The following is a 12173-nucleotide window of genomic DNA, read 5'->3' as shown; positions in this document are numbered from 1 at the left end:
TTGGAGCTCCGTTGTATTGGTTCTCATCTGCTGAATGATCCTCTCATGGTATTCCTGGTCCATCAGCAGGTAGGAAGATAATATCTTCCTACCTAATATCTTCCTTCTAATATCTATATTATAGATTTTGTGTTGGAATGCCCGGTTATTTTTATGAGATGCTGTTCCTCAACTACCTTCCTTCGACAGTGTTGTTTCCAAATTGTTTTTATTGTGAACTTCTTAAAATCTTCCCCGTTTTGCCGCTTCATGTTAAATGCCCAATTTTTAGGTATATCCGCAAGCTTACCAATTTGGGTCTCTTCGTTAAAACTGTAGTTTCTGTCAACACATAACTGCGTAAATTGACGCCAAACTTACTTTATGTTGTTGATTGTATTTTTTGGCCCAGTTTTATTAATAACCTCTGTGGACTATTCAGATTCATTGCCCAAACGAAATATTTATACGCTCTGAGCTTCGCTGGTGTCGCTCCTAACGGATTACTAATTCAACTTTCACCGGTAATTTTTAAATTTATTATTTAATTGTTATCGCTTGATATTTACAACGCAAAAAATAATCAAATTGTAATCGATTTTTTTAAGATTTTGCTAATCATTTTGAGGTTTTATTGATGAAATATGAATTTCTTACTTCGGATACTTTCACAATTATCGTGTAGATGGCGCTAAGATTAATAGATTATTACATATTACGGAACATTAAAAAAAACTTAAAAATTCAGTATTTAAAACGTAAGTATATTTAAGGTAAAAATATATACCACAAATGATTAATTTAACTAATATTTTTTATAATTAATGTTTTTAATTTTAATTTTAAATTAATCACTTTGACATTTATGTCAAACTGATTAATTTAAAATTAAAATTAAAAACATTAATTATAAAAAATATTAGTTGGTCAAAGCTGTGGTATATATTTTTACCTTAAATATACTTACGTTTTAAATACTGAATTTTTAAGTTTTTTTTTAATGTTCCGTAATATGAAATTATGAATTAATCTATTAATCTTAGCGCCATCTACACGATAATTGTGAAAGTATCCGGAGTAAGTTGGTCAAATCTGTGGTATATATTTTTACCTTAAATATACTTACGTTTTAAACACTGAATTTGCCTTTCTTTAATGTTCCGTAATATGTAATTATAAATTATTCTATTAATCTTAGCGCCATCTACACGATAATTGTGAAAGTATCCGAAGTAAGAAATCAATATTTCATCAATAGAACGTCAAAATGATGATTAAAATCTTAAAAAAAACTATTATAATTTAATTACTTTTTAGCGTTGTAAATATTAAGCGATAAAAATTAAATAATATGTAAATTTAAAAATTACCGGTGAAAGTTGAATTAGTAATCCGCCAGGAGCGACACCAGCGAAGCTCAGAGCGTATAGGAAATGTTTGCAAATATATGAAATATAAAACTGACATATTAAATAAACAAAGCTGTTGTTGTCAAATTCAGCTATTTAAAAACATAACAGAGCAATTTTCGATTTCTATTATGCAACTATTGCTGTAATCAAGCTATACGCTGTGAGCTCGTACGTAGAGGGGATATTTATAAATTCGTGAGCGCCAGTAGTGACAAGTCTGTAAACGTTTACCGGAAATTTGACATAAATATTTGACGTAAATATCAATGTGATTAATTTAAAATTAAAATTAAAAACATTAATTATAAAAAATATTAGTTGATCAAAGCTGTGGTATATATTTTTACCTTAAATATACTTACGTTTTAAATACCGAATTTGCGTTTTTTAATGTTCTGTAATATGTAATTATAAATTAATCTTGGCGCCATCTACATGATAATTGTGAAAGTATCCCGAAGTAAGAAATTAATATTTCATCAATAGAACGTCAAAATGATTAGCAAAATCTTTAAAAAATCTATTACAATTTAATTAATTTTTAGCGTTGTAAATATTAAGCGAAGACAATTAAATAGTAAATTTAAAAATTACCAGTGAAAGTTGAATTAGTAACCGCTAGGAGCGACACCAGCGAAGCTCAGAGCGTATAATTGTCGAGTAGACAAATGGGTAAAGTGTAATTTTTAGTAGTAATTGCACAAAAGCTCTAAAATTATTGAATTTTTCCCGGGTGACACTTTGACAGTTTTAATTTCACGAGTTAAGGCGAGTGAAATTATGTCAAAGTGTCACGAGCGCAAAAATTCTATATTAATTTTAGAGATCGAGTGCAATTTGTTGCGATTATTTCATGAATAAAACTGTTCAAAACCAAAATTTTATTGTAGTTTATTTATGTAAGTACAAATTAGTACAATTAAACACACAGTTTTTATAAATATTTCACGGTTGAAAGTCATCACTTTTATAATTTTTAAAACATTAATTGTCATTAATGTCACTGAATGTATTTTTTCGTAGCAACGAAAGGCATCTGACGTAATATAGTTGACGATGGGAAATTATCAAAAATTATCAGTTTAATTTAGATTTCTGTAGCTTTCTATCGGTCAGAATCTCCTATGAATGAAATAATCGCTGTAATTTTTATTTCTATAGCTTTCTATTGGCCAGAATCTCTATGAATGAAATGGTCGCTGTTATTTTTTATTCTTGTAGGTTTCTACTGGTCAGAATCTCCTATGAATGAAATAATGTCTAATATTTCCGGTGTAGGTGATTTATGCATTTTTGTAGGCTGCAAATATCGTATATAGTAGGGGAGAAAAGTATGCTAAATTTGCAGTTACTCGAGCGTTATGGGGACCCATTGGGTTGTGAAGATTAGGCCCTAAAACCAAAAAGATTTAAGTAACATTTTCCATTAAGGTGCGACTTTCCAATTTTTAAATTAATTTTCCATTTCCAACAATCGTTTTTCCGATTATAGTGCCATCTATCCATAATTCGAACAAATGTTTCGAATAAAATCACTTATTTTTACGTAAAGAATCCAAATCTGTAATAAAAAATGGGGGCTCGTATTTAAGATTTTAAAGTAACCCTCATGCCACCTCCGTAGGGGGTCGTGTTTGGTCCCATTCGATAGATTTTTCAAAAATACTCAATACGTATTTTTTAGTTGTTCAATTTTACGTTCATTTCACGAAATATTCGCTTGTTGTTTGTGAAATTTTGTGATTTTCCCACTTCCTTACACCCCGCTCAAATCGGCAGATTTTTGAAATATACACTGTTTTGCATTACTTAACTTTCCATACTTTTATATGACGATTTCGAGTTTTCCAAGGATATATTTTTTTTTTGACTCCTCTTAACTAACTCCCCTCTATTAAGAGCCAATATATAGCAGAGGTACATTTACAGGGTACAAGGTTTCTCCCCATGTGATAATCTGACGCTCTCGAGTGACTGCAAAAATACCCGATTGGGATCCCCTACCATTAACAGTATCCCACCCCCAATCAATTGGATTGAGAGCTTTATCACATAGCCAAATTTGAATTTGGTAATACATACACACTCTCTTATGTATTCGTCCAAAGCATCTGATTGTATATTGAGTGTTCAAAATTAGTCGAAAAATGTATTGATTTGTTATAGTAACATATTGTTCGCATTAACTCGTGGTCTGATAAAATCTATGATGGGTATTAAATTCTTCTTCTTCTTCTTCCTATTCGTGCGACTAGGATTACTCCTGTTTGTCTGCCTCTTAGTCTGTTTCAGTTGTTTTTGACTGTACATTGTCTTTTCACCTTTTCGGCGGCCTTCCAACGGGTCTTCTGCTATACGGCTTGTTGTTTTTACAGATGTTCGCTAATCTATCTGGTTCAATTCGGTTTACATGTTCTTTTTCTTTCTTGTTTTTATCCACCACAATTTTGCATCGTTTTCGTATACTTCTATTGCTTTTTCTGTCTCTTAATGCCCGCTATTATTGTTCTTAATACTTTCATTTCGATATTGTTGATTTGTTGTTTCATCTTTCTTTCATCGGTCCTTGTCTCCGCTGCGTATGTTAGGATAGGTCTTACTGTTGTCTTGTATACTTTTAATTTGCTCTCCGTGGTCAGATATTTATTTCTCCATATGGTTTCTCAGAGGCAACCACTTACTCTTGCCGCTTTTGTTGCTTGTGTTGTGGTCTGTGTTTTTATATTCCTGCCACTAGTGAGCTCTACTCCTAAGTACTTGAATTTCATTACTTGCTCTACAATTTTGCCGTCTATTTCTAACTTGCATCTAATCGGCTCTTTACTGATTGATACGTAATTCATACGTAATACGATTATGTTCAATACGTTCAATTGCCGATATAAATGAGTCAAATTAAATAAATTATTAGAAGAATTTTTTTACTAAGCAACAACATTCTTGTTTATGGTAGTAGTATTATGTATTTTGACAACGGCACCCGATTTGGGCGTCGAAACGTTAATAAAAATCATTTTTTATACTATTGTGGCTTATTTCCCATTATAAATAGTTAAAATTGTAAAAATGCCGCAAGAAAATAGCTTCAGAACAACATTTAAGATGTCATTTCGCCTCACCTTGTCAAAAGCACTTTTTAAATCTACAAAGCACATCTATGCTAGTTTTTCATATTCAATAGACTTTTCTACTATTTGTCTGATAATAAAAATTGCATCTCTTGTGCTGCGGTTCTTCCGAAATCCTTGTTGTTCATCTGCCATGTTCTCTTTTTCCTCGATTTTATCTTTTATGACTGTAGTCAACAATTTTAATGTACTGTTTATCAGATTAATACCTCTATAATCTTCAGGATTTTTCGCGTCTCCCTTTTTGAGTATCGGTAGCAGGAGACTTTCCTTCCATTCCGCTGGTACTACTCCGATATTTACTATATCGAAATCGGTATTAAATTTAAATAATAAAATATATATAATAATTTAGTTAATTTGTACTTGAGGAAAGGAATACAACGCAAAATGTAGTAAATTTAGAAAGAGCAACACATTATACTTTTAGGAATTTATTTAATTTCTTATTCGTCTACAAAAATCTACATATTTTGTATGCTGTCACTATACATTTTACTTTACTCACAAAGCAATTTTTGGTAGGAGTGCAACGTTTATGACCAATAACTGATACACAACGACGCTGGTTTATGTCCCATGTCCAAACTACAAAGTCGCCTAGAGAGTCACCTAGAGGCCAGGGACGGCAAGTCTCGTGGGATTTGAAACAATCTTTAACAAATAAGGAAATATTTTCATTAGATATTGGAATATATTGTTTGTCCGCCCTAACTTTTTCCATGCGCCATGGTTTATTTTCAGTAGTAATAACCCAAGGACATTGATAATTGTTCGAAAAAATTTTATAACAGATTTCGAAAGCTTGTTGCCTGTAAGCAACAAACTTGAGAAAGTTGTTAAACAATTTTTGAGCATTTATCAATGTTCGATGGTTATTCGGATAGAAAATTTTTTGCTGGTTATGAAAAAAAAATACAGAGCAGAAACAATTTATTTAAATGTGCAATTAACAATTCTTCCACCGTCCGATTTCCATCTAATTCATATTTTCTATCATTGCAAAAGTCCATAAACGCTTTCCATACAAATTTTTTACTGTAAACAGTATTCTTTGGTATATTTGATCCGATAATTTGAATACTTGAAATGTCAAAATCGAAATGAAACGAAATGTAGGTATCCATAGCTACATGATTTGAGTGAAAACAGCCCATGGGATCTGTTTTCAGTATAATGTTGGTTTTATTGGTTGTATTCAATCAGATGACCACAAATTAATTGATTTCATTGAATTTCTAATTGAGCAAAAAATTTTCAAACAAATTAACTCAAAACCTAAATAGTCCAGGAATCGAAGCTTTTCACCTCGCAATTTTTACAGAATAGATCGATTTGCTTGAAAATTTGAGAATAAGTAGTGAAGAATCCTAGGATCGAAATCTATATGATACCGAAACGCGCTTTTACCATGGGGGTGGTTGCCACCCCATCTCGTGGTGGAAATTTTTGAAGTTATACTTCTTTAGGCGCGATTGAGATTGAGGGTGAATTTATATTGATCTGCGCGCATGCGCACACCGACAGTTTGGTATTAGTCTTTATACGGGCTCTGATTGGGTGTTGAAATGATCTGTCAATAATTGTTCAATATGGAGGTTATCGGTAAACAAAAATGTTGTATATTAGTTTTTATTGTTATGAGAACAGAAATAAAATCAAATTTATAATTATAGTGACTTTTTAAATAGTTTTGAAAAGCCACAGGTATGTAATTCTAAATGTTTCAGTTGTATTCCAATAAAAAATTATCTTCATACCTATTTGGAAAATGTAAAAACAATAATGTACTTACCTAGTACTTGCTATGCTATATCCCTAGTAGGCAATGCTTTAATTTACATAATCTGATTACGAACAAACTTTCTACAAACTTTCATCTAATGTATCGTTTTCTTATTCTATATATTGTTGTATTTTAATTCGACAAAAATCAAACTAATAAAAATTCATATAAACAAAATGTCAAAAAGTTGTTCAGTTTGTGTATATTCCCACATGACCTATACGCGAAGGTGGTGCAGTTTTAAATCGCTTCGACTCTCGTACGGCGGGATACACGGGAACTAGGTTCAAGCCCAATGCAAGTTATATCATTTTTTTTTATTTTTTCTTTATAGATTTTATGATTGTAAGTATATTATTATATAATTTTTTTCAGAAAATACGTGTTTAATTAAAATTTTTGGCAACAATTATTGTTCAGAAATCATTTGTGGCATTTTTCAATGTGTTTGTGTGTGTTTTATTTTTTTAATTTTTGGTATTGTTTTAATAAAAACTTTTGGAAAGTAGTAGAGGAACTGTTTAAAGTATATTGATTTCGTTGAAATCATATAATAGAAGTATAACTTCTTACGTGCATACAAAGTACACACATTCTTTTTTTTTATTATATTTTGACCGCAAAAGTTGACAAAAATATTAAGCAAAAAATGTTTTATACATTTTTTTGATAATATTAATAGTTTTCGATTTATTCGCTATCGAAAATGTTAATTTTATATCGAAAAAATGTTTTTCGATGTTATACTCCTTTGCGATCCACTCAATGTTTGCCGTAGAAAATTTTTTTTTAATCCAATTCCTTGGGAATTTAATAACGTACAATTTCATATTTAAACATTTTTTCGTATATCTGATGCTAATCCTTCTATTCTGAAAAAATTGCGTTTTTTACAAAAGTTCAAAAATTCGTTTTTACTCCAGTTTTTTTAAAACTAGTCATTCTAAGTCAAACTTCTGGAATCTTTTAACAATGCAAAAACAAAGAAAAATAAATAAGGCCAATGACTAAAAACACCGCTAACTTACACTGTTATGCTTCCAATTAGAATTCTCCTTTTCTTACAAAAACATAAATATTGATTTTTTAACCGTAACTTTTTATTTTTTATCCTAGAAAGTTTGTTAAAAAAAATTTTGTAGGTTTTTATAAGATCTATATTAAATTCTTGTAAAATTATTAGTCGCAAAAAGAGGTGACTGTGAAAGGGTTGGTAAAGTTGGTTTTTGCATGTTATTAAAAGTTTTAATTGTCAATAGCTCACTCAATTTTTGCCGCAAAATTTTTTTAAACCATGTTCTTGGGAATTAAATAACCTACAATTTTATATTTAAATATTTTTTCGTATCTCTGATACTAATCTTTCTATTATGAAGAAAAGAGTATTTTTTACCAAACTACAAAAATTCGTTATTCGCTTTTAACTCTATTTTTTTTTAATCTAATCAGTATAAGTCGGTCAAACCTCTATAATAACCTATAATTAATACATAAATAAAGAAGACCAGATGAGGTCAATGACCAATTTTAATTAGGATGGTGAGTAGGGGGAAGTTTCCAATCACTTTTTAGCTGATAAAAATAGGGACTGACATTCTTTTTATTATGGATTACTTAATTTTTGAGCTAGAGGCAACTTTTTTATTTCAGGAGATAGATATTTTTTAATACTTTAAGTTTGTTTAAACAAGTTGCCCTCGAAAAATGCATTGTTTTCCCGTTCTTTGACTTTGAAACTACAATATTTAACATTTGACGAAGAAGAGCTAACATATAATAAAGTATAGCTCGATTACTATTGGTCCTAAAGAATATTAAAAAGAACGATTTTGTTTATTTTTTTAAAAGGTACATTTTTGTTAAGAAAAGTTCTTTTGATAAAACCAAAGCTTTTTGAGTGATTAGCAGAAATCTGATTAAAAACATTGATTTTTTTGGATATAAAACTAAGAGTTTCGATAGCGAATAAATCCAAAACTATTAATTTTATCAAAAACATGTATAGAACGTTTTTTGCTTAGAATGCATGTTTTTGCCAACTTTTGCGGTCAAAATAAAATAAAAAACTTCCACCCCGACATGGGGTGGCAATCACCCCTATGGTTAAAGCGCCTTTCGGCCTCATATAGATTTTGATCCTTGGACTATCCACTACTTTTTCTCAAATTTTCAAGCAAATCGAGCTATTCTGTAAAAATTTCGAGGTTTTGTCCTATTTTAAGCTTTACTACTTGGACTAAACCAACGCCGATATGTGTAGTATATAGGATACAGTATACAAAATGTATACAGGGTGTTTCATTAATAATTGTCCATATAGTAACTGGAGAAACCTTAGCACAAAATACGAAGATTTAACCTAAAACACTTAAATAAAATGTGGTTCCTTACTGAGTTACAGGGTGTATCTAAAAATTTAAAAACTATTTTTGCTCAGCATTTTAAAATTATTGTACGTATCCTTTTCATACTTAGCAGAAAGTGCGACTACTATACACCCTACTAAATTATGATTAACAAACGTTTCTAGCTACTACCAGTGGCGTACGACAGGGGATGGTGAATGTTTGACCCTTATCAAATTCTATGCCACTGGTGCAATTGCCATTTTGGCGCCATTTTTAGATTCTCCATTACTTTCTACGTGAATAATATACTCTTCCTTGGTAACGATAAAGTCATTAGTTTTCGAGATATTTGAAGTTAAATATGAAACGGTACAGTTATTTTGATTAATAATTTATATGATTTATATGATTAAAATTTAAAAATTATTTGTACCCATTACTTTAAAACTATTTGACGTATCCTTATCATACTTGGAAGAAAGTGTAGGTACTGTACACCCTACTAAATTAAGATAAATAAACGTTTCTAGCTACTACCAGAGGCGTACGACAGAGGATAGTGGCAGGTTGAAACTTCCCAAATTCTACGCCACTGGCGAAATTGCTATTTTAGTGTAATTTTTTGATTTTTCAAAACTTTTTATGTAAATATTATAACTCTTCATTCGTAACGATAAAATGATTAGTTTTCGAGATATTTGAAATTAAAAATGAAGCGACACAATACATTAATCAAAATGACCGTGTCGTTTCATTTTTAACTTCAAAGATCTCGAAAACTAATGACTTTATCGTTACGAATAAAGAGTATATTATTTTGATAGAAAGTGTTGGAGAATCCAAAAATTGAACTAAAATAGCAATTCCGCCAGTGGCGTATAATTTAAACAGGGTCAAGCATTCACTTTCCCCGTCGTACGCCTCTGGTAATAGCCAAAAACATTTGTTTAATATAATTTAGTAGTTTGTACGGTACCTACACTTCCTGCCAAGTATGAAAAGGATACGCCGAACAGTTTTAAAATGCTGAGCAAAAATAGTTTTTAATTTTTAGATAAAACACCCTGTAACTCAGTAAGGAACAACATTTTATTTAAGTGTTTTGGGTTAAATCTTCGTATTTTGTACTAAGGTTTCCCAGTTACTATATGGACAATTATTAATGAAACACCCTGTATACACATCGACGTTCCAGTTTAGGTTTTGACTTAATTTGTTTGAAAATAAATCGTGACGCATGGGAAAAGTTAGGGCGGACGAACTATACATTTAAAGTACTTATTAAATAAACAGCTCGTCAAAAGTTATGGATATAGAAAATTATGCTTATTTTAATAGTTGATTTTTTCGTGAACGCATTAATATATAATATATAACGGATTCCGCTAGTTTTTTTATTATTTCAGATTTTTCTTTAGATAGTATTGACACAGTTGTGCAGAGATTTACTCAAACTTCTTTTTTGTATTTATACAGGGTGAAAGAAAAGAAATGTTTTTCTTATGTTAAGTTTGTGACACTCTGTAGGGAGGACGAAGTCCAAAAATGTAAGTATAAATCGGAATCGTATTTTAGTCTTCGGTTTTGTGAACATTTTGGTTTTTGAATGTCCCCGATATTTTTAAAAACAAAGAAGAAAGTGGTTTTACTCTTTAACATGTGTTTTAACTGAAACAAAACCAAATTATCATTAAAAAAATAACAGTTACGAGAACTTTAAACAGAGAAAGGCACATAAGGTAAACATTCCTTATCGACAACTCCGATAGTTATTTGTCAATCAGGTAAGCGGTATGCACGGCGCAATACAAGAGAGGCAAGATTGTTTAATGGAGGCTCTGTGACGTTTTGGGGTGGAATTTTCTTGAGAGTAAGTACGGATTTGGTTTCTACGTGGAGGCGCTTTAAATAGCGGCAAGTCCATTGCAGATATTTTTTTCTTTATACACTCTGTTTATTTCGCTCTATATGCTCTATATTTCGCTCTATGATAAGACATTACCTCTTCACGTATCGCACGTCATCAGTTAAAACATATATTAAAGAATAAATCTGTCTAGATTTTTTTGTTATCAAAGATATCAGAGAAATTAAAAAATAAAATATTCGCAAAATATGAGACTACAACATAATATCGATATATACCCACCTTCGTGCCTTTTCCTCCCTAAAAGGCGTCTCAAACTTTTGTTTCGGTTAAAACACATGTTAAGCTACAAAACCGTATATTTTCTTTATTTCTAAAGATATCATGGACATTCAAAAAACCAAATGTTCACAATATATAAGACTACAATACGATTCTGATGCATACTCACATTTTTGTGCCTAGTTCTCCCTACTAAATTAACATAAGAAAAACTTTTCTCTTCTTCCATCCGGTCTAAGTACAAAAAAGAAGTTTGAGTAAACCTTTGCACAACTGTGTAAATACTAAAGAAAATTCTAAAATATTAAAAAAATAAGCGGAATTTTCTATATCCCTGACATTTGACGAGCAGTTTTTTTTATTTGTTTCTATTGGGTCTGTAAAACCTTACATTTTAATAATGGACTTTTAATTGATATACCCCTGGAAAAAAGCATTTAAGAACTGACGAAATACTGGCCTCTATTTTTAACTTCTTCTCCTCTAGTTGCCATCTCCGCTTCAAAGAAGGGAATTATAAGAGCGATTGTTATTTTTGAAACCACGGTTTTAAATAATTCCTTGTTACTACATACATCCAAATCATTCCCTAAAGTTCTTCAGCCATTAGATACGTCTGCTTCCTATGGATCTTTTCCCCTGAATTTTTCCTTGAATAATGACCTGGAGTATTAGAAATTTATTTCTTCTCATCACATGTCCAATATATCTCAGTTTTCTTCTCTTAATCGTTAAAAGTATGTACTTCTCCTTCCTTATGCGTACGTCTCATTTCTACGTTGGTAATTCTGTCTATCCATGAGATCTTCAATACTCTTCGGTAAATCACGTAAATTTTCTTCAGCGTAGTGTACTACGGATAGCACATATGACTTTAGCAGTCATATTCTTAACATACTAAATTACATATCAAATCATTTTTTCCATTAATCAGATCGGTACAGCTGGTTCTTAAATTGAATATTCTACTAATAGTTTTATTTAAAAAAAAAATCAAAATCAATTTTTTTTTTAAATAATAAAAATATTACCATATTTGTTGAAGTCGTCGGATGGCCAAACTCTGACTACGCTGTCTTGAGATCTGGCACTAGGAAATCTTATGTTCACAGCGGCAATCAAAAACAAGAAAATAAACTTCATATTTGAGTTTTTTAAATATAACACGGAAATAAAGTTTATACTTTTAGAATAAGTAACTATTTTTTATAAACCACGTATATATACCATTCTATTTCATAAGTTTTTTAAATTAAAATATTTAATTAAGATAAGAATATTACATATTACTTTTTAACTAAAACAATGAACAATAGGATGTGGGAGTAAAAATTTACGGAAAAATAATTGGTACAATTTTTGGTACAATGG

General features: G+C 30.5%; 1 protein-coding gene across 1 annotated transcript; it reads right to left on the bottom strand.

Moving 5' to 3' along the window:
- Nucleotides 1–4937: 4937 nt before the first annotated feature.
- Nucleotides 4938–12039, bottom strand: LOC126884974 (uncharacterized). The gene is made up of 2 exons (XM_050651359.1): nucleotides 11834–12039; nucleotides 4938–5173 (listed from the first exon to the last, which is right to left on the bottom strand). The coding sequence occupies exons 1-2, from the start codon at nucleotides 11943–11945 to the stop codon at nucleotides 4974–4976; spliced, it is 312 nt and encodes a 103-aa protein (XP_050507316.1). The 5' UTR covers nucleotides 11946–12039; the 3' UTR covers nucleotides 4938–4973.
- Nucleotides 12040–12173: the final 134 nt, after the last annotated feature.

This window comes from Diabrotica virgifera, chromosome 5 (genome assembly GCF_917563875.1).
Source record: "Diabrotica virgifera virgifera chromosome 5, PGI_DIABVI_V3a".
NCBI classification, from domain to species: domain Eukaryota; kingdom Metazoa; phylum Arthropoda; class Insecta; order Coleoptera; family Chrysomelidae; genus Diabrotica; species Diabrotica virgifera.
The sequence above is the reverse complement of the archived record's forward strand: the minus strand, read 5'-3'. Positions and strand labels throughout refer to the sequence as shown.